The 24471-nt window shown below is 44.0% G+C and overlaps 1 protein-coding gene across 6 annotated transcripts in view; it reads right to left on the bottom strand.

The window, feature by feature from the left end:
• Positions 1–18311, bottom strand: part of NRF1 (nuclear respiratory factor 1) — a 76497-nt gene extending 58186 nt beyond the window's left edge. For 5 of the 6 annotated variants that reach the window (XM_040343248.1, XM_040343250.1, XM_040343253.1 and 2 more), the window contains exons 1-2: positions 18203–18311; positions 2213–2492 (exon numbers count right to left, since the gene is read on the bottom strand). In XM_040343248.1, coding sequence (XP_040199182.1) covers positions 2213–2486 — 274 coding nt within the window. In that variant the 5' untranslated portion in view covers positions 2487–2492; positions 18203–18311. The remainder of the gene's footprint in view (positions 1–2212; positions 2493–18202) is intronic. The other variant, XM_040343249.1, reaches the window with a different exon arrangement.
• Positions 18312–24471: the final 6160 nt, after the last annotated feature.

Raw genomic sequence — 24471 nt, 5'->3', positions numbered from 1 at the left:
CTCTACTTTTTGCAAGCTTGTTCCAGGTCAGTACCTTAAAATATTGAAATAGGAAAAAACCCACAGGGGGTGCAGCGCTGTGTGACCAACCGTAAGGCCCTATGTACTTGGGACGCTGTGCAAACTCTGCTGAACACACGTTTTTAAATGCTGAAACCGCCGCAACTTGTGGCAGGTGATGTGGCCAGTGGACACCTGGCCACGTCACCTGGCCCAAGTTGTGGATTGTCCACTTGCCAAATCACCTGGCCACGTCACCTGCCACAAGTGGCGGATTGTCCACTGGCCACGTCACCTGCCACAAGTGGCCGAAACAACTAATCGATTAATCGACAACTAATCGATTTCAATTTTCATAATCGATTAATCGGGCAGTAACATAATGGGGTTAAAAAAACTAAAATTGGCTCTTTATAATACAAAAAAGCAAATCGCTACAGTAAATATTACTTTCACTGTCCCACAGTAAAAAAATGAACCCCTTACAAAGTAGCGATTATTTGCTTATTTTGTACTTATTTTTGTTTTTTTAACCCCATTATGTTACTAAACATCTCAGGCCTGGGGTCACAACTGTTTTTTGGTGCTTTTTGCAGAAACATACTACAGTTCATTTACATGTTTTCCTATGGGACACGTTCACATCCATGATTGATTTTTTTTCAGTTGCTGCGTACTTGGAAAGGGCGAGGACTTTTTAACGCAAAACGGTGCCATTTTGTTTTTTTGGTACAATAAACTTCAATGGAGAAGCTGCAGAAAAGCATGTAATGTGTTTTTGTGGCAATTTGTGTTTTGTAATCTGCCCAACAACAAATTAGCCCAAACATTTTTAAAAATGCAATTTTTTTTTTTTAAGGCTATTATCCGATTAAATTGAAACAATAAATCAGCCAACTAATCGATTATGAAAAAAATCGTTAGTGCAATTAACAGGGCGGTTGATTTACTGTGAGCCCATTCACACCTAGGCGTATATACGCCTGAAGCACGACGGTCGTGCCGCTGGAGGGGCGAATTTACATTGATGTATATGAGATGGTTCACATCTCACGCCGAAACGCCGTACGCCTGCCACCTGGAAACAAGTCCCGGACCCTTTTTTTCAGGCGGCTTTCGGCGTTCGGCATAGACATCAATGTAAAATGTTTTGTCAAAAAAAAAAAAAAAAGTTTACAAATCGCGGCAAAATACGCTGCGTTATAGTAAATGCAGCCTAAAGGCAAATATACTGGGCACTGCAGGGGAATTTCTGAAATGAGGGGACGCTTTGCTGATTTCTATCCGATCACGTGCATATTTTCCTTGCATGTGATTGAGTATTCTTTGCAAAGTAAATCTTTACCTTAATTTTCCTAATTTACTAAGCTCTGGAGCAAGTGCACTTGCAGTGTACAGTACATTTGCCTTTAGTAAATCAACCCCAATGTGTTACCCATAAAACTTTGTAATTGCAATGTGTCTTTAGTAGAAAAGCATTGCCGACGAGACTATTAAGCATGTTTGTGTTCCATCTGCGCCCTCTGCTGGCAAAAATTGTATTGAACAGTGTAATAGGTTGCACTTTCTAAAGGGTGCAACAGCATTTAATCTAAAGAGCCTTCATAAAATGAGAGATGTTATATATATTGCAGTCACTGTATATGCTCTTTGGTCAAATAAATGTCATTGCCGCAAATTCAGGTTATCCAACTGCATCAGAAATTGACGGGGATATAGTAAGTTATGCATTTGTTATGTTTTTGCATTCAGAAGTTAGCCAACGGTAAGCAGAAAAAAAACATTGCAAGTCTGTGTCCGTTTTTTGGAGGAAGCAGAACACAGAGCCAAGACACGGAGGGATGGGACTTGTATCCCTAAGAAAAAAAAAAAAACTTCACGGTAAGTACAAAAAAAAAATTTTTTTCCTTTAAAGCCCATTGAGGGACACAAGGACAAATCTTATAACCCAACTGAGGGGTGGGCAAAACTGAAAGATCCCATGGATGTGGAAATATTAAAATTCAATATTGAATGCAGCAGGTCCTGTTGAGATAAATTTGCACTGCAGAAAAGCGGGTCAAATGCCTTTTGCTGCATTTTGAATTTAAACGTATTGGCTTTAGCAGCACTTTCAATGCAAAAGGCAACATTTGACAGCAAAACTCATCCACACAACTAAAACAATGGTATGACTAGGCAGAACTGGCAGTTATCACTACTTGGCACCTACCAGCAGCTGCCAGATGGGCAGTTATCTCATCGGCTGCAGTAGAGTTGAGGATGTCCGAGTCATCGTAAGATGTGTCTTCTGGAGAGGATGGAGAATCTTCATCAGCACTTAACATACTGTGTTCTGTGTATGTAGCAACATGGACTTGCTGGACTTGTTGGGCTACAGAATGAGCCACAGTGTGAGCCACTGTATGCGCTTCAATGGTCGTCAGGTTATCCGTCTGTGTAACAGTATGATCCTCCATGGTTGCCAAACTGTCAACATAGATCATAAGATTCTATAATGAAACAATATCACAATCAAAAGAAAGTCCATTATGAAACTCCATGCGATCTAAAAAAATAAAAAAACACTGCTAGAACGTGATCTTTTTAACATATGGTTTAAGGTATTGGAGATTATATATATATATATATATATATATATATATATATATATATATATATATATATATATACATATACACACACACACACACACATACATATACATACAAACATATACACACACACACACACACACAGTGGGGCAAATAAGTATTTAGTCAGCCACCGATTGCGCAAGTTCTCCCACTTAAAAAGATGAGAGGCCTGGAATTGTCATTATAGGTATACCTCAACTATAAGAGACAAAATGTGAAAACAAATCCAATCACATTGTCCAATTTGGGAAGAATTAATTTGCAAATTATGGTGGAATATAAGTATTTGATCCTCTACAAACAAGCAAGATTTCTGGCTCTCAAATACCTGTATCTTCTTCTTTAAGAGGCTCCTCTGTCCTCCACTCATTACCTGTATTAATGGCACCTGTATGAAGTTGTTATCAGTATAAAAGACACCTGTCCACAACCTCAAACAGTCACACTCCAAACTCCACTATGGTGAAGACCAAAGAGCTGTCAAAGGACTCCAGAAACAAAATTGTAGACCTGCACCAGGCTGGGAAGACTGAATCTGCAATAGGCAAGCAGCTTGGTGTGAAGAAATCAACCGTGAGAGCAATAATTAGAAAATGGAAGACATACAAGACCACTGATAATCTCCCTCGATCTGGGGCTCCACGCAAGATCTCACCCCGTGGGGTCAAAATGATCACAAGAACGGTGAGCAAAAATCCCGGAACCACACGTCGCGGGGGGGGGGGGGGGAGGGCGCTGGGCCTAGGGAATGACCTGCAGAGAGCTGGGACCAACGTAACAAAGGCTACCATCAGTAACACACTACGCCGCCAGGGACTCAGATCCTGCAGTGCCAGACGTGTCCCCCTGCTTAAGCCAGTACGGGCCCATGTCTGGGCCCGTCAGAGGTTTGCTAGAGAGCATTTGGACAATCCAGAAGAGGATTGGAAGAATGTCATATGGTCAGATGAAACCAAAGTAGAACTGTTTGGTAGAAACACAACCCGTCGTGTTTGGAGGAGAGAGAATGCCGAGTTGCAACCAAAGAACACCATACCTACTGTGAAGCATGGGGGTGGCAACATCATGCTTTGGGGCTGTTTCTCTGCAAAGGGAACAGGACGACCGATCCGTGTACATGAAAGAATGAATGGGGCCATGTATCGGGAGATTTTGAGTGCAAAACTCCTCCCATCAGCAAGGGCATTGAAGATGAAATGTGGCTGGGTTTTTCAGTATAACAATGATCCCAAAAACACAGCCCGGGCAATGAAGGAGTGGCTTCATAAGAAGCATTTCAAGGTCCTGGAGTGGCCTAGCCAGTCTCTAGATCTCAACGCTATAGAAAACCTTTGGAGAGAGTTGAAAGTCCGTGTTGCCCAGCGACAGCCCCAAAACATCACTGCTCTAGAGGAGATCTGCATGGAGGAATGGGCCAACATACCAGCAACAGTGTGCGACAACCTTGTGAAGACTTACAGAAAACGTTTGACCTCTGTCATTGCCAACAAAGGATATATAACAAAAGTATCAAGATGAACTTTTGATATTGACAAAATACTTATTTTCCACCATAATTTGCAAATAAATTCTTTCCAAATCAGACAGACAATGCGATTGTCTGGATTTGTTTCCACATTTTGTCTCTCATAGTTGAGGTGTACCTACGATGACAATTACAGGCCTCTCTCATCTTTTTAAGTGGGAGAACTTGCACAATTGGTGGCTGACTAAATACTTTTTTGCCCCACTGTATATATAAATAAATAAAGTTTGGGGGGGCTCCAAGACATTTTCTAGCAAAAAAACACAAATCAAAACAAAAAAACATTACAAGTGTAAATTTGCCATAAGATCCCTTTAATTTTTAAAAGACATTCCTAAAAGCACCTCTGCCTAATACAAAACATCAACCCCTCATATTTTCCATCCTGGGAAAAAAATAAGTTTCAGGACAAGTAGATTGGGAGTCTGATTTAGTCCCTTGGGCAAGTATTTTTGATACGATATCGGCACAAGCAGAGGACAGGGGATCATGCAGGTTTAGAAGATATCCTGGGTAGCTACATGCAAGCCTTATTATAGCGTTACCTGTAACATAAAGTGGTTGTAAAGGGGTTTACAACCACTTTAACATAAGAAGGCAAAAACTTTAAAATTATCTTCTGCAGAAAGACTAGTGTTGATATTGTAGGCACATGCTCATCAATTTTTTGCAGTACTGTAGGAAGGGGCAGACTGACCACTCGGGCACTGCCCGAGGGCCCCATGTCACTAGGGGGCCCCCTCATCAGGGTTGCCAGCGCTGAAATGTCCCTTACCGACATCCTTTAGGTCTAAAAACCCCAAGATTATAGCTGCCCCGCCTCTCCGGTACCTTTTCAGTGTGTGTAGTGTGTAGTGTGTGTACTGTGTGGCCTCATAATCTATTGCCCGGGGGCCCCATAATCTCCTATTGCTCGGGGGCCCCATGAGTTGTCAGTCCGCCCCTGGGCAGGGGTTTTTAATGGAGTTTGTTCGAATTGCTTTTAAACGTGTATAAATATATGCCAAGCTATGAGGCCCGGTTCTCACTGGTGCGACTTACACTCTGACTTTGGGAGCACATGTCGAATGAGGTTTACAAACCAATGGTTCCCTACGAGTGCCGACTTCTTAAGTCGGATCTTCATCCTAAGCATCCGACTTGGTGATTACAGCAGCAGTAAAAGGAATTTAAGTCTCACTGGGATTGCTTTGATTAGTTAAAGGCCAAGTCGGGCTAGTATCTCAAAGTCAGAGCAAAATCTTATCCTGTTTATTCAAGTTGGATGGAAGGAGGACCGAAGTAGTAGGACTCATTGTGCAGGGCAAAGCAGGTTGAGTGTCGTACAACAGTCATGTCGTACCAGTATGAACCCGGCCTTAAGGCTGTTTCTGGATTTAGCTTCTACTAGTTTAAAAAAAAAAAAAAAAAAATTGCAGTTTTGACTAGAAGCCTATATGAAAATCCCATCAATGAACTACAAAATAGGTTACAACAGCTCTCTGTGAGCTACAAAAACACCTCCCCCTTGGGTTATGGGGGAAGAGGTTGGAAGGGGTCTTAATCTCAAAACACTTGCCACTGTGACAATGCTCCCCACCATAGAGGTTGTACAGTGAGTTATTTGTCACCCAGGACATGAAGTTGGCTACTGGCAGCACCATTAGGTGAAATGTGTTAAAAAGAATACTAAACAGCCACCACACTGAAGGACAGGTAATCTGCATTATATTAACATTTTGGTTCTTGGGTTTGGATTCATTTTACCACTTAAGGACCGGAAGGATTTGCCCCTTAATGACCAGGCCATTTTTTGCGATACGGCACTGTCATTTTAACTCATAATTGCGCAGTTGTACACAAACAAAATTGATGTCCCCCCCCCCACAAATAGAGCTTTCTTTTGGTGGTATTTGATCACCTCTGCAAATTTCTTCATCAGTTTAGACCAATATGTATTTTACATTTCTTTTACCAAAAATATTGCAATAAGCATATATTGATTGGTTTGCGCAAAAGTTATAATGTTTACAAAATAGGGGATATATTTATGGCATTATTATTATTTTTTTTTCATATACTAGTAATGGTGATGGGCTACGATGTTTAGCGGGACTGCGACATTGCGGTGAACAGATCGGACACTTTTGACACATTGTTGGGACCATTGAGATTTATACAGCGATCAGTGCTATAAAAATTAGCCGATTACTCTGTAAACATCACTGGCAGGGAAGCGGTTAACACTAGGGGGCAAGCAAGGGGTTAAATGTGTTCCCTGGGAGGTGTTTCTAACTGTGGGGGGGACTGACTGGAGGAGGAGAGATATTGCTGTTCCTAAACACTAGGAAGAGGAGATCTGTCTCTCCTCCCCTGTCATAACAAGGATCTGTCTGTTAACATTGACAGATCCCCCGTTCTGTTGAGCGATCGCAGGCCGGACACGTGCATTGGCTTTGGCATCGCGCGTGCCCCCTATCGCTCTGAAAACGGCTTATGTATACCTACAGCGATTTGCCCAGGAGAGCCAACCTGCCACAGTATGGCGGCGGCTGGTCCTTAAGCGGTTAAAGTGCATCCTACTCCAAGAATGAAAATATAATAGGATTGCAGCCTACCAGACCGTTAGATGCTGTGGCTGCATTCCCTTTTCCAGGCTTTTTTCCCTTTATTTTTATTAGGTGGTCCTGCCAGGAACACACTGCTATCAAAGTCAGTCAGCCAATGAGAAGAAAATGGGGGCAGGGGTCGGGCTGCAGCTCCATGTCTTAATGGATACACTGAGCTGTGGCTCAGCTCGGGTGCCCCAATAGCAAGCCGCTTGCTGCGGGGGCACTCAACAGGAGGGAGGGGCCAGGAGCACCAAAGAGGGACCAGAAAAGAGGAGGATCTGGGCTGCTCTGTGCAAATCCATTTTACAGAGCAGGCAAGTATAACATGTTTGGTATTTTTAAAGACAAAAAAAAAGACTTTACAATTAATCACTTTAAGAGTTTATATACACTTTATCAGTTCCTGTCTAGAGCAATATTTTCCCAAACATGTTTGCCTGTCAGATTGTGCTGGAACTGGGCCACGTCAGGAAGATTTTGGGAGGTTGCTTTGGATTGGGGGGGGGGGGGGGGGTCGACCGATATTGTTTTTTTCAAGGCCAATACCGATTAGAAGATATTTACTGTATATTGCGCCGATGTTGTCAACGGAGCATGCGTTCTGAAGTCACATGGTTCAAGCCACACAGCCAGTCCACAGCCCTGGAAGGAAGATGGGCGAAAATGAATGCAGCCTGCAGCGGGGATGACGCGTGCTTCGTTTGCAGGGAAGTGTCACATAATATGCTAGTATGCCATGCATACTAAACACATTATGCCTTTACTTTGCAGGCAAGGAAAACCCACCAGGGCTTACTTCCTCTTTAAGGCCGATATTCTGTAGCCATCATTTTTATACTGTCCTTTTACTTTTTTTAAATCACTTTTTTTTTCTGTCACAAGGAATGTAAACATCCCTTGTGACAGTAATGGGCAATGACAGGTACTCTTTATGGAGGAATCTCACTTAAGTATTCAAAACGCCAAGATCTGCATTTTTGAATACTTTCCATTTTTTAAAACTGGCACCTGTAGGAGGAGAGTAATTCGGAAGTGTTGTCATTATAGCGCCTCCGGGTTACTACATCTGAGACCCGGAAAAAAGCAATCCCCTCCCGCTGTTTTTGAAAACGGCCAAGTGGTTGCTTAGCTGCATCAGTTGTTATTACAAGAAAGCTGACCGTCTGCCCTAAAGAATGGATCCCGGGGCGATGCGTACAGCTGCAGGCATCACCCCAGTACAACCACTTGAAGCAATATTGGTAAGTTTGTTACCAACTCTTCAAAAAAAGTTAAATATTGTCCGCACCGATAATAGTCAATCCCTACTTTGGATATGTTCAGATAACTCTTGTAGCACGTGGAGCAGGAGCACAAGGTCTTTATTCAGATAATGCATTAGTAAAGCAAGCTTGTGATGCTGCTCTGAAGAACCAACACTGAATCTGCTTACGTACACTATGTGTGGGTTTTATCACTAAGTTTGTGCAACATATCTGAAACTACCTTTTGTTCAATAATAAAAAAGTTAGCAAAAAATAAATAAAAAAAATCACACATCTGTTGATCACATAGGCAACACCCCCCCCCCCCCCTCAGCTTTCTGAGTCAATACCAGAAAACTGCAATCGGCTCTTACTCCACTCTGAGCCCAGGATGAATGCAGGGGAGTGATGGACAAGGAGAGGAGGTAGTTACCTCCTAGGGTAACTAGGCACTTTTGGGTTTAGAACTCTCAAGTTCCAGCGGCAGCATCCAGGAGGACAATTGTACAATGTCTGTCACGGCTGGGCTTCCACACTTACAATGGCGGCGCTGCCGAGAGGCTTCGGGCGACGGTATCGCTGGACTGTGGGACAGGCGAGTATATTTATTAAAAGTCAGCAGCTAGATTTTTTGCAGCTGACTTTTAAATGGGTGGAACTCCGCTTTAATTCACAGGAATCTGTGAATAAATGACACGGTTGTATGGACAGAACCCTGCACAGCCTTAAAAAGTGACAACGGCTGCAGGGAGAAGAAACTCCACTTGTTGTCACAGGGAGAGGGGGGGATTAAGGAGGCAGTAGCTGGAACATGTTACGTGTTCCAAAGGTTAAAGCAGGGGTTCACCCAAAAAAAAAATTTTTAACATTACATTCAGCCGAGTTGTTAGAATGACAATCGGCTGTTGTTTTTAATCTCCTTGCCGTACATACCATTTTATATATACATTTTCACCGCGGCTTCCGAGTATGGAATCTGCGGGACTGGGCGTTCCTAATTGATTGACATGCTTCCGACCGTCGCATACAGCGCGTCACGAGTTGCCGAAAGAAGCCGGACTGCGAGTCGGCTCTATACGGCGCCTGCGCACCGACGTTTGGCTTCTTTCGGTAACTCGTGACGCTCTGTATGCGCCGGTCGGAAGCATGTCAATCAATTCGGAACGCCCAGTCCCGCAGATTCCATACCCAGAAGCCGCGGTGAACACATATATATATATATATATATATATATATATATATATATATATATATATATATATATATATATATATATATATATATATATATATATATATATATATATATATATATATATATATATATAAAGATAAAGGTATGTACGGCAAGGAGATTACAAAAAAAAACAGCCGATTGTCATTCTAACAACTCGGCTGAATGTAATGTTAAAAAATTTTTTTGGGTGAACCCCCGCTTTAACTTACTTTAACCATCTGTCGACCACCTCGCATAGGAGTACATCGGCAGAGCAGTTCTCCTGAGCTGGATCACATATCTAGTACATGATCCAGCACTTCCAGGTAGGGGCCGCATGCGGCCATGCTGTGATTAGTCACTGGTTCCCACAAAGCATCATATCGCCCACCATACTATCACAGTACCACTATAAGTCGCTGATTGCCACCGTTACTAGTATATAAAAATAAATAAATATTCCAGGACCAGTATATATTCACACCATAGTTTGTAGACGTGCAAACCAATTAATATACGCTTATTGAGAAAAAAAAATTACCAAACATATGTAGCAGAATACATTTTGGCCTAAATTTATGAAGAATTTTTTTTTATTGGATGTTTTATAGCAGAAAGTAATATTTTTTTTTTAAACGTTTTGGTCTTCTTTCGCTTAGAGCCCATTCACACAGGGGCAACACGACTTCTAGCATGACTTTGGGAGGCAACTTGGACACGACTTGAGTATGAATCATCAGGCAACTTACAAGGCAACTTCAAGTCGCCTCCAGGACAGGAGGCTTTCCAGTGGCCAATCAAACAACAATCAGCTCTGTGGGAGGGAGGGGTTTGCCTGAGAAATGTATGTTATCTTCCTGTATTGTTGCTTCAGTTAAGACAGTGATCCGACTACTGAGGCGACTTCCATTGAAATCAATGGGTATAAGTTGCCTACAAGTCGCCTAGAAGTAGTACAGGAACCTATTCTGAAGTCGGAGCGACTTCAGTAGTGTACATTAAGACAGCTCCCATTCACTTCCATTCATTTTCTCGACCGCGTGACTTGGGGCAACTTGAAGTCGGATCCCAGGTTGCCCCAGTGTGAACCGGTTCAAATAGCGCAAAAAAAACAAACAAACACAAAACAGTAGTGATCAGATACCACTAAAAGAAAGATTTGGGTACAGCGTAATTGTACAATTGTCAGTTAAAGTAACAGTGGCAAAAAGCAAAAAATGGGCCGGTGTCTAGTGGATAAAAGTCTTCGGCCTGCCAAATCTTGCCCAGTACACTTCCCTTTGCAGCCCATTTTGTAGAGTGACTGGCTTAATCCTGAGAGACCCCCAAGTGCTTTATTCAGCAATATTCTTTTGAGGGCAGCTTCCTAAGAATGTGAACTGGCCCTACTGTTGGTCCAGCCACTACCGGTCTCAATAAGACTTTACCCATCCCTGTGGGGAGCAAATCAATCTTTAATAAAAGGACCTGTGGATAAATGAATGGGTGGCCTTTCCAAGGCCTTGTTTTCACTTGCAGGTCCTGCCATGTCTGCCAGACATCAGCCACCTGGTCCAAGGACATGTCTCAAACCTTTGCAGTGAATGCTTCTATAAAATTTGATCTATACCCTTCCTCCTCTAAAGCTCCTTCCTCATCTACTTGGATCAGAGATGGAGGGAGTTTTAGTGATTCTTTACACATCCAACTCATACAGAAGGTGATTCTCTACACATCCAGAAGGACTTGGCACTCAGACCTCAGACTCCTGGCAGACTATGGTGTGGACCCTCCTGGTCATCTGAATCTTCTGTCCCAAGGACAGATTTGCCACCCTGCTCCTCATTCGCTGGTTTTGACAGCCTGGCAGACATTGATGATTTGGGCAGCCATGTCATTTGCTGGCGTTGGCCCACTATGTTTTATCAAGTCCAACGTCAGCGCAAACCACTACGAGGAAATTCTAGAGCACTTCACGCTTCCCTCTGCTGATCAGCTTTATGGAGATGGCGATTTCATTTTCCAGCAGGACTAGGCACCTGCCCACACTGCTAAAAGCACCAACACCTACAAATACTGCAGCTGATGACTTATTAGGACACTTACCTGTCCAGGGTGCACGCATTGTCCTTACCTGAACTGTCCCTCAGCTCCCTGGTGCGTGCGCCGGCATCTTTGTTAAGGGGATCAGAAAGAGAAGCCTTGGGGCTTCACAGCCTGGTTCCCTACAGCGCATGGGCGAGTCCCGCTGCATGTCCACACTGGTCCCTGCCATCTTCTGGGACCTGTGTGTCACCCAGATTACAGCAGAGGGGAGGGGCCAGACATGGCGTAGATTGCCGTGTAAACTGTGGCAATCTATTGTCAGAAGTGGGAGCAAATACCTGTATTAGACAGGTATCTCCTCCCCCCTGAAAGGTGCCAAATGTGACACCGGAGGGTGGAGGAACCAGAAAAGCTAAGTTCCATTTTTGGGTGGAACTCCGCTTTAAATTGAATTACTAAAATAAATTAACTTTTTGATATGCTAGTTAATGTGATGCACCTGTATGTACAGTACATGCACATAGAGTATGTTTATATGCACGTACAGTATCTCACAAGAGTGAGTAAACCCCTCACATTTTTGTAAATATTTTAATGTGACTACATTGTAGCAGAGTGTAATTTCTTCAGTGTAAAGTAGTGAGTGTGCAGCTTGTATAACAGTGTAAATTTGCTGTCCCCTCAAAATAACTCAACACACAGCCATTAATGTCTAAACCGCTGGCAACAAAAGTGAGTACACCCCTAAGTGAAAATGTCCAAATTGGGGCCAAAGTGTCAATATTTTGTGTGGCCACCATTATTTTCCAGCACTGCCCTAACCCTTTTGGGCATGGAGTTCACCAGAGCTTCACAGGTTGCCACTGGAGTCCTCTTCCACTCCTCCATGATGACATCACGGAGCTGGTGGATGTTAGAGACCTTGCTCTCCTCCACCTTCCATTTGAGGATGCCCCACAGATGCTCAATAGGGTTTAGGTCTGGAGACATGCTTGGCAGTCCATCACCTTTACCCTCAGATTCTTTAGCAAGCCAGTGGTCATGTTGGAGGTGTGTTTGGGGTCGTTATGTTGAAATACTGCCCTGCGGCCCAGTCTCTGAAGGGAGGGGATCATGCTCTGCTTCAGTATGTGACAGTACATGTTGGCATTCTTGTTTCCTTCAATGAACTGTAGCTCCCTAGTGCCGGCAACACTCATGCAGCCACAGACCACGGCACCTCCACCATCATGCTTCACTGTAGGCAAGACACACTTGTATTTGTACTCCTCACGTGGTCGCCACCACACACGCTCGATAGCATCGGAACCAAATACGTTTATCTTGGTCTCATCAGACCACAGACCTTAGTCTGCTTGTCTTCAGAAAGGCGGTTTGTGGGCTTTCTTGAGCATCATCTTTAGAAACTTCCTTCTGGGACGACAGCCATGCAGACCAAGTTAATGCAGTGTGCGGCGTATTGTCTGAGCACTGACAGGCTGACCTCCCCACCCCTTCAAACTCTGCAGCAATGCTGGCAGCACTCATACGTCTTTCCCAAAGACAACCTCTGCATATGACACAGAGTACGCACACATAACTTCTTTGGTCGACCATTAGCGAGGCCTGTTCCGAGTGGATCCTGTCCTGTTAAACTGTTGTATGGTCTTGGGCATCGTGCTGCAGCTCAGTTTCAAGGTCCTGGCAATCTTCTTATAGCCTAGGCCATCCTTATGTACAGCAAGAGTTCTTTTTGTTCAGATCCTCAGAGAGTTCTTTTCCATGAGGTGCCATGTTGAACTTCCAGTGACCAGTAAGAGAGTGAGCGCAATAACACCAAATTTAACACACCTGCTCCCTATTCAAACCTGAGACCTTGTAACACTAACGAATCACATGACACTGGGGAGGGAAATTGGCTAATTGGGCACAATTTAGACATTTTCACTTTTGGTGTACTCCCTTTTGTTGCCAGCAGTTTAGACATTATGTTGAGTTATTCTGAGGGGACAGAAAATGTACACTGTTATACAAGCTGTACACTAAACTACTACAGTGTAGCAAAGTGTAATTTCTTCAGTGTTGTCACATGTACTCACTCTTGTATGCATGTTACATTTATTTTTTACCTTTAATCCTGTATGATCAGAATTGTTTTTTTAGGGCTCATTCACAGTGGCAGCAAGAACTGAATTTTGACAGACTGTGCCTGCGCAGTGCCTGGTTCAATCCCTTAAATGCAGAGTCACCATACCACAAGTACGTGCAGTGCAGGTGGTAGCAGGGAAGTTTCAGCGTGGTCCCCATCACTTCATGCCACAGCATGTATACGACCATGGCTGCCTCCTGATCAAAAATACTTTTCAATGGCGCCCAGACTGGAAAAAGGTTGAGGAAACACTGCCCTAGAGAATAAAATGGTGGGTTTGGCAATTTTTTGTGTCACATGGTATTTGCACAGCGGTTTTTCAAACACAAATTTGGAGGTGGGGATGGCCTGGGCACTCTATATATTTTAATGATTTATTTTTACACTGGTGCTTTACTTTTATTTTTTTGATCACTTACTGCTGTCACAAGGAATGTAAACATCCCTTGTGACAGCAAATGACATGTACTCTTTATTGAGAGATCTAGGTCATCCCTTCTCTGACCTTAAAAGAGTTCGATCAAACCAAGATCAGGGTTCTTGAATGCTTTTGATTTTTTGAAAATGGTGCTGTTGACATACAGCTAAACATGATGTCAGGTCATCGCTTCCAGGTTACCATAGTCAATCCAGTCTTTGTTCAGCTCTCTGATCAGCCAGCCGAAGCGCTAGATGGTTGCTCGGGTCTCCCAATGGGACTGGAGGCTATTTAGCCGCTAGGATAGCTTTTACAAGAGAGCCGATTGCCAGCTCAAAAAAAAAAAAATGGATGATGCATCCCAGTATAACCACTTGAAGTCTATCGATTTATGGGTACATTGCTGGTGGGCAAGTGGTTAAGATTATATATATGTATACACACACACACGTTTTTTTTTTTGTTTGTTTAATCGGGAGGGCTGAATGAAAAGAAAAAAGAAAAAAAAAAAAAAACTGACAGATCTCCACATCAAACACAAGTGATGTTAATGCAGGGATCTTTCCCGCTGTGTCTTTGTATTCTGACGGGGGAGGGGGCTCCCTCCCCCCACCCTGCGGCAGAATGCACTGATCAGCATTTGCAGCCATTGGCTGCTAGCGCTGATTGAATGCTGATCTTCCAGCATGACCATTCGACAGAAGCCAGTTGGTAGACCGACTTCTGTGGAACAGAGAAGAGTACGCACATAGCGAATATCAGTTGGTTCCTGCTGAACCTATCCTATCCTTTTCAGCCATGGAAGCTGCCATCTAGGCCTCTGTTTAATCTGCAACGACCATGGTGTTGCACATGTGATCAGTTATGACACCAGACGTTTGACAGGTTAGTTGAGAGCCGGTAAGTGCCAGTGTCACTAATCCCATCCCTCTGGAGAAAAAATGTTTTTCTGACTGCTTGAATTTTTGGATAAAATGTTTTTAACCAAGCGCACTTGCGCAGTAATTGCGATGCAATTGAATTGATTTGAGACCAGTGAAGATGTGCACCCCTAGTAGCTCATTGATTCTTCCTGTCAGTGTGAAACTGCCTGCCTGTATGATGTATGGGAAAACGTCTCACACCGACAGTCTGCAGAGACCTGTATGGCATCAGCGATCTGCTGATCAATACCGCAATGCTGTAGATGTACAAGTTCCTACAGAATAAAAAAAAAATTACTTGCAAAAAAAAACAAAAAACGTGAACGTATCCTTTAACCCGTTCATCGCCAGGCTCCGCTGCCTCCCAATCGCTCTCGCACCCCCGGTACTGGTGCCACGCCCCACCATGCTTACCGGGCTCCGCTTGCCCATCGGCGGGCCCGTGATCTCCATGGAGGGTGAAAAAGAGCGGACACACGTCTGCTCTCCTCCCCTTCTTCTTCTGACCTGGAAAGCGACATCTCTGATGTCACTTTTGGGTCAAGCTCTGTGTCCCTGGCTAGTTCAACTGGGAAATGTTTTGCAATGCCATCTGCAAAGCAAAACATTTAGTGGCGCACAGGGGAGACATGCTCAATAAAGGAGGACCTGTCACCAAAAAATCATCACATAGTGGACTTTTTGTCCCCTATGTGATGAAAAAATAAAATTACACCAATGCAACGGAGTGAGAGCAATTCTAACACAAGACCTCCTCCGTAACACTAAACTGATACACCTATAGGGGGCTTTTGAAGCCTCGCCTATAGAAAATTTAGGGTACGGGCGCACAAAAATGTTAAGGTATGGCATGTTGGGTATCTATTAACTCAGCGCAACCTCGTCTTTTATATTTTACTAAACATTTGGGTAATTTATTGCATTAGTTTGCCCTAAAATAATGGAACTACCACTTTTTTTTTATTAAAAAAATATATATGTTTGTGGGTTTTGTGTAATCTTCAGGCCTAAAATTATTTTTTTTAAATGTGTGCAAAAAACGGCTCTGGCAGCAAAAGGGTTAACGGTTGGTTCACACCACTCCAGATCCAATTCTGAATGCGTATAATTAAAGCTGCGTTCCAGGCAAAAATTAAACACCTTCGAAACCGAAAGCACACCCCTTGTTTTTGGATTTTTTTTTTCATACCTTTTTCTTGCATTTTTGTACAGGGGCGCAGCTCCAAACATAATTTCCACTTTTTTTTTTTGCCCTCTTTCCCCCGTAGCCTTTTGGGCCTGTGTGTGTCCCAGAAAATGACAGGACCATTTAGAAAGCGATGCGCGACTAGTGCCGTAGGAAACAGGCTGTGAAGCCGCAAGGCTTCACTTCCTGTTTCCCTTAGTAAGGATGCCTGCACCGAGAGCCAACGGATGGGACATTTCCGGCTCCCTGGATAGGTAGGTGTCCTTATATAAAAAGTTAGAAAATTAAAGAAAGTTTTTCCTCTAAATGGGACTTTTGGAGGGGCAGTATTCATCTACTGGCCAAACCAAAATCGTAAAAATTATTGGACTCTGGACTGCACATGGTGGGAACTGGCCCTGAATGAATGTAGTAAGGAGAGGCGGAGAGGCTGCTCCCCATAACCAGATTCCAGCTGTCTCTTCCTTCCAGAGGATAGTAAACAGAAGCCCCATTACACACAAACAAGCCAATCTATAGAACACAATAGTAAATATGCTTTCTATATTTCTTCAGGTGACTGCACTCCACTGAAATCAATGAGAAATAAGATTGCCACATACATAGGAAATGTCATTTCTCAACCACAGAAGAATAAAGCAATAGGATGCAGAGCGCCGCCATGCATTGTGTGACTACATTTCAGGAGGCCGCTACATACTAGAACAAGATATAGGAGACCTAAAGCACACCTCTACATGGGACCCCACTCATCCAACATATGGATCATACACTGTATATGGGGGACGGGGGCACAGTGAGGTCAGGATCTGAGCCCCCCCCCCCCCATTCATGACATGGAGGAGACAAGTGACACTTCAGCTGGGGGTGCAGCAAAGCCTGTGTCTGTATACAGTACAATATACAAAGGTGTCTGCATACAGTGCAGTATACACAGAGGTGTCTGCATACAGTGCGATATACACACGGGGGCGTATGCATACAGTACAATATACACAGAGGCATCTGTATACAGTGCGATGCACACAGAGGTTTATGTATACAGTACGATGCACACAGAGGTGTATGTATACAGTACAATATACACAGAGGTGTATGTATACAGTACAATATACACAGAGGTGTATGTATACAGTGCGATGCACACAGAGGTGTATGTATACAGTACAATATACACAGGGGTGTATGTATACAGTGCGATGCACACAGAGGTGTATGTATACAGTGCGATGCACACAGAGGTGTATGTATACAGTGCGATGCACACAGAGGCGTATGTATACAGTGCGATGCACACAGAGGCGTATGTATACAGTACAATATACACAGAGGCGTATGTATACAGTACAACATACACAGAGGTGTATGTATACAGTACAACATACACAGAGGTGTATGTATACAGTACAACATACACAGAGGTGTGTGTATACAGTACAACATACACAGAGGTGTCTGTATACAGTACGATATACACAGAGGTGTATGTATACAGTGCGATGCACACAGAGGCGTATGTATACAGTACGACATACACAGAGGCGTATGTATACAGTACGACATACACAGAGGCGTATGTATACAGTACGACATACACAGAGGTGTATGTATACAGTACGATATACACAGAGGCGTATGTATACAGTACGATACACACAGAGGCGTCTGTATACAGTACGATACACACAGAGGCGTCTGTATACAGTACGATATACACAGAGGTGTATGTATACAGTACGATATACACAGAGGTGTATGTATACAGTACGATATACACAGAGGTGTATGTATACAGTACGATATACACAGAGGTGTCTGTATACAGTACGATATACACAGAGGTGTATGTATACAGTACGATGCACACAGAGGCGTATGTATACAGTGCGATGCACACAGAGGCGTATGTATACAGTACAATATACACAGAGGTGTACGTATACAGTGCGATATACACAGAGGTGTATGTATACAGTGCGATGCACACAGAGGCGAGAGGCCTTCTCCGCTCATAGTAAACACTGAGGCCGTCCACACTCTCTCACACACAGGACTCAGGCCGCTGGCTCCCATCCTCCACGCCCCAGCACAGTACAGTATAGCATGTACACGGGCCTAGCGCGGCCTGCAGCCTCCTCCCCGCCTTTTCTGAAGCCCCCCACACGCCTCCCCGGCTTCCGAACTCCCGCTGCGCTCCCCGGCCAGCACTATGCTGGGCGGAGCTGCTGGCAGAGCCCCGGAGCCCGAGCTCCGTGTTGCGGCTGCGCCAGCAGGGCTGAGATAGCTGGAGATTGCGCGGTAGGGCACTCACCTCAGAGCGGCTGCGCTACACCGAGCCTGCGCCGTGACACTCTGACTGGGACCTCTCTGAGCTGCAATGGCTGCGGGAGCCCACGCTGCACACGGCCGAGGCTGGAGGAGCTTGCGTCACCGCCGTCATGACGACACCGGCCTTCTGGTGTGCGTGACGTCCGCTCCCGGCAGCCATGTTAGGAAGGTCTAATGTTCTGTGATTGGAATGTGAGTGTCTTGTTACCATAATTATTAAACCCGGACATATAAAATATAAGTCTTTCTGCTATAAGCATTCTCTGACCTAATATATCCTGATACACAAAGCTCACAGAGCTGATTATTACAGGGGAGCCGCATCCATCCCATCCCACCCTTTATCATCTAATCGGTCCTTCTGATTTGTTCGAAAGTTCCTGGAGGCGGGGCATCCGCCGTCACCATAGCAACCACTGCAACACTGTATCCTCAGCAACACGACATGCAGCGAGGAGAACGGCTCCAGCAGTGATAACATCGTATGTATTCATAGTATGAGCGAGGGGAGATCTGCACACTGCTGGGTGGTGATGAGGAATAATAATGAATAATAATAATGAATGATGATGATAATGATGATGAATGATGATGATCTCAATTCTCTCCATTAAAGCGTTATGAAGTATTATATCGCAGCCTACCAATGTGCTGAACTGGAGATCTGCAATGGCAAAACGCATGTTCAGGCGCCATTCATTTTCAATAGCACCTAAATGCGTTGCAGTTTTTTTGCGATTATCATGCAGCAAACCGCAATACTTTGTGCACTGCAAGTTGCTGCAATTGCCAGGGGATAATCGCATAAAAAACACACCGCATTTAGGTGTCATTGAAAATGCTTGGCACCCCCCCCCCCCAACATGTCTTTTGCGATTGCAGTGCGATTTGGACACAGTCACAGCTATTTTGCCTGCGATCCCAAAACTCCAAATGGAGCCTTATTATAGGCAGTTACAGCAGCAGTTTATATTCTTCATTTTGGGATGAAGGTTTTCATAGATTAAAGTGTCTGTAAAAATCTTTTTTTTTTTTTTTAAATAACAAACATGTCATACTTACCTGTTCTGGACGATCCTCCCATGCAATCCGATTCCAGTGCAAAAAAATAAATAAAAGGTGCCAGCACCTTTTTATTTTGTGTGGATGCCCATCGCTTTGTATGTCTCAAATTACACAGAAACGCATTGCGGTGCATTTCCTGTGCAAATTACATGCAATGTAATGCATGGCATCAGTGTAAACCCAGCCTTAGTTTCTCTGCTTTTGTTAAAGCGGAGGTTCACCCTAAAAAACATCTATGTACCATTACATGCAGCATACTTGCGTCAGCTACAGTATGCTGGTATTTTTTTTTTTTTTATCGCTGTACATACTGTTATATAGTTTCTTTTCTTTTCTTCCTCCCGCGGGGAATAGGCGGTCCTATGAAGAGGAGTAGATGATCGACATGCAGATAAGGTGGGTCACGCGTTCCGAAAATAGCCTGACTAGGACTCGGCTCTTCACGGCGCTATACGGCGCCTGCGCACAGACTAGGAGCTGACTGCGCAGGCACCGTATATAGCCGAGTCCTAGTCTGGCTATTTTCGGAATGCGTGACGCGCCTTAGCCGCACGTCAATCATCTACGCCTTTTCATAGGAACGCCTATTCCCCGCGGGAGGAAGAAAAGAAAATGAACGATTAAACGGTAAGTACAGCGAAAAAAAAAGCATACTGTACATGTCGGCAGTATGCTGGATGGGATGGTATATAATTGTTTTAGGGTGAACCTCCGCTTTAATACAATCACCTCCACTACTCCTTTCGTGCAAACAGAAAAACACTGTACTGGGAAGCCCTACAATATAAATAGAAGAGAGATAATCACAAAAAAGGGCTTACTGTTCCCAGGATACTGTAGTCCAGTGTTGGGCTGCAACACTGTATTATTTCCACAACTCAGATTTTTTTTTTTACAGGCATTTGAGCTTTTATTTTAGCTTGAAGAAGCTTGTGATTTTTTTCTTTTTTTGTGCTCTTTTGCACGCTTCTTTGAGCATAAGCATTTTTTTTTCCCACACATTTTTGGCCACTTAGGCGTCTTTTCTGCTCGCAAGCTCCTCTCAAAAACATACGTTTGGTGGATTTTTTTTTTTTGCCTGTAAGTGCATATGCTTGTAAAATCCTGAAAAAGTATTTGGTTTTGATTTACTAAAGGCAAATCCACTTTGGAATACAACTGCGCTGCTAATGCACTTGGAAGACCAGTCTCTGTGGGCCAGATTCACGTAGAATCGCGGCGGCGTAACTTATCCTAGATAAGTTACACCGCCGCAATTTTTCATCGCAAGTGCCTGATTCACCAAGCACTTGCGATGAAAACCTACGCCCGCGGCCTCTGGCGCAAGGAGGGCCAATTCAAATGGGCGTGTGCCATTTAAATTAGGCGCATGCTCCGTTTCCTAACTCCCGCCGTGCTTTGCGCGCCGTGACGTCATTTTTTTGAACGGCGACACGCGTAGCGTACTTCCGTATTCCCGGATGGCTTACGCAAACGACGCTGATTTTTAAATTTCAACGCGGGAACGACGGCCATACTTTAGACAGCAATACACTTGCTGACTAAAGTTAAGGCACCAAAAAAAAAGTGTAACTTAGCGACGGGAAACTATACTAGCGGCGACGTAGCAAACGCGAAAAACTGTTGTGGATCGGCCGTAACTCCTAATTTGCATACCCGACGCTGGTTTACGACGCAAACTCCCCCCAGCGGCGGCCGCGTTACTGCATCCTAAGATCCGACAGTGTAAAACAATTACACCTGTCGGATCTTCTGGCTATCTATGCGTAACTGATTCTATGAATCAGTCGCATAGATAGAAACAGAGATACGACGGCGTATCAGGAGAAACGCCGTCGTATCTCATTTGTGAATCTGGCCCTGTAAATCTGAGGGGTAGATCTGAAATGAGGGGAAGCTCTGAAATGAGGGGAAGCTCTGCTGATTTTATTATCCAATCATGTGCAAGAAAAAAATTCTGTTTTTTATTTTCCTTGCATGTCCCCCTCAGATCTACAGCGAGTGTACTTGTAGTGCAAAAGGTGGATTTGCCTTTAGTAAATAAACCCCATTGATTAACAGTTTCCAGGCAGAAAAAATGAGAGCTCAGAAAAGCTCAAAGGCCGCTTCTTTGAGCTGCAGTGTACATGAGCCCCAATGCAAATTTATCATAATATGATAAGAGCACATTGCAAGTAGTGCTTCAGCATATGCAGACACAACAGTTTATTTGTAATCACTTGTACCAGCTTGGAACATCTCCCCAAAGAAAACCATTTTCAGTATTGCTTCTGGAATCTATTATACCAACTGCTCAGTTATCTCAGACAGATAATTGATGTGTATGTAATATCCACAATACAGCGAGTATTCACTATGGAGTCCCAAGCTGGATACATCAACATACAATGTTTGTCAAGAGACGCCAACCTGCTTCAATGCAGTATGACAGATGGAGCGAGTCTGCCTAGGAGACGCCAGAAAAGGAAACGCAACAAATGTATCATGGAAATTTGCTACAATTCTGGAAAGATAAGAAACCATTTGTTGCAAAATCGAATACTTTGGGCCAGACCACAGTTATTAAAGCGGAGCTCCACCCTAAAGTGGAACTTCCGCTCATCGGAACCCTCCCCCTCCAGAGTCACATTTGACACCTTTCAGGGGGGAGGGGGGTGCAGATACCTATCTAAAGACAGGTATTTTCACCAACTTCCGGCCACACAGTCTGCGGGTAGACTGCGGGCAGGACATCAGACCCCCCCCCCCCTGTTGTGTTCTGGGAAACACACAGCTCCCAGAACACAGCGGGAACCAGTCAGCGTGGCAAAGCGTGACTCGCGCATGCGCCGTAGGGAACCGGGCAGTGAAGCCGGAGCGCTTTACTTCCTGGTTCCCTTACCAAGGATGGCGGTGGGAGCAGCAGAGTGATGAGGGATCGCTCGTCCTCTGCTGCGGACAGCGCTGGACCTCAGGACAGGTAAGTGTGCTGATATTAAAAGTCAACAGATGCAATATTTGTAGCTGCTGGCTTTTAATATTTTTTTTTTCGGCGGACATCCCCTTTAAGCATGGCCTGGGGAACAAGTACAACTAAAACCTTAGAGCAGGGGTCTCCAAACTTTCTAAACTAAGGGCCAGTTTACTGTCCTTAAGACTTTAGGGGGGGCCGGACCATCAGTACAAAAATGTCCCTGCATCAGTGGGAGTAAACAATTCCCCATTATTGGTCTCAGCGGGAGGAACCGTACCACTTTACTGGTGTAATTTAGAGGACGTGCGTCCCATTGTTAGTGTCTTTGGGAGGACTTGTGCACCATCATTGGTGTCATTGGGAGGATCACTAAAGGAAAAAAATGTTTTTGCTGAAATGACTGTTTACAGGGTATAGAGACATAATATTGTGATTCCTTTTAAAAACGATTACAAATAGATAACAATCAATCATATAATGTGCCTCTAGATGCAAAAACGAAAGTGAAACTAGTTTAGTCTTTGCATGTTATTTTATGCCTCTGTGCTGGACAGTTCCATAGAGTGTCATGGCTAGGAAAACGAAACTAAACTCTCCCATGACTTTTTTCATAAGGAGCCAGACAACCAGGAAGTGTCCAGAACAGAGCAGAATTACAGCAACATAGGAGCAAAAACGAGCAATGAGGACATGAAACCAGGACTGCAGTAAGGTAAAGGAAGCTATTTAGCTAAAAAAAAAAAAAAAAAAAAAAAATCCTTTAGTGATCCTTTAAGCCCCATCATAGGGGTGATTGGGAGAAATTGAGCCACATCATTGGAAGGAATTGTGCCCCATCATTGGTGTCATTGGGAGAAATTGAGCCCCATCATTGGGAGGAATTGTGCCCCATCATTGGTGTCATTGGGAGAAATTGAGCCCCATCATTGGGAGGAATTGTGCCCCATCATTGGGAGGAATTGTGCCCCATCATTGGTGTCATTGGGAGAAATTTAGCCCCATCATTGGGAGGAATTGTGCCCCATCATTGGGAGGAATTGTGCCCCATCATTGGTGTCATTGGGAGAAATTGATCCCCATCATTGGGGGAAATTGAGCCCCATCATTGGTGTAATTGGTGTCAGTGAATAAAATAGTGCCCCAAGGGCCGGATAAAAGCCAGCAAATGGGCCACATATGGCCCCAGGGCCGCAGTTTGGAGACCACTGCCTAAAGCCTCATACACACGATCGGACATCAAACCTTCCCTTGGATTTTTGTCCGAAGGGAGTTGTCCGGTCACACCCATAGCATACACACACTCTGACTTTTTCGGCAACAAACACGAACGTAGAGACGTTTCAACGTACTGGCGAGAGTTTAAAGAGGAAGTTCAATTCTCCGGCGTCACCCTTTGGGCTCCTTCTGCTAATTGAGAGTTAGTAGAGGTTTCGTCTGTGTGCATTCGCGATTTTCAGTTTCGTGCAATTTTGTTCGTTATTGAACGTCCGTTCGTCAAGCAGACGTGTTGCGCAATGGGGTTGTGCTAACTTGACCCACAAAAAAAAATAGAAATATGTTTGATTCATATAACCAAAATACACTAATTCAAAGTAAAGACATTTGTTTTTATTCCGTCAGTATCACCAGCAAAGCAGCTTTTAATATTATCACATTATAAAGAAGAAAAGGATGTGCGCTGCTTTTCTTGATTTCAGAACTTGAATGTGTTCTTTCAAATACGAACGCTAGTTTTACCAGACAGAACGCTTCCGGCTGGTCTTTGCTTCTGAGCATGCGCGTTTGTACAAAAGTCCGATTGCTTGCTGTACACACGGTCGGACTAGGCACCATCGGACTCTTGTTGACGTAAAGTTTGTCCGTTTGCAGACCAAACTTTTTGTCCGATGAAACCCGAAAAAGTTTGACAACTGCATATGTAACTCCACAGGCTCCTTTCAGTATAGGGTGAAGGCCTGTGGCTTATTAAACACCATCCAGGGGTGGCCACATCTTTCCAATAAGAGGCAGGTTTGGGCCTTTTTATGTATTGCAGTGCACAGAATATTTACAGACTGTGTAATGATTAAGTGCAGAGCAGCCATTTGTACACAGCCAGTGTTATATTCTACTGATTATTATGTATTGTCGGGAGTAACTAATGCCTCAGATGTTGGTTTGGGGTGATATTGTCCTATGTACAGAATGGAGAACATTATTCCATAATCATTTTGAGTAGAAAACTAAAAAAGCAC

The sequence above is a fragment of the Rana temporaria genome, chromosome 3 (assembly GCF_905171775.1).
Source record: "Rana temporaria chromosome 3, aRanTem1.1, whole genome shotgun sequence".
In the NCBI taxonomy this organism is placed as follows: domain Eukaryota; kingdom Metazoa; phylum Chordata; class Amphibia; order Anura; family Ranidae; genus Rana; species Rana temporaria.
The sequence above is the reverse complement of the archived record's forward strand: the minus strand, read 5'-3'. Positions and strand labels throughout refer to the sequence as shown.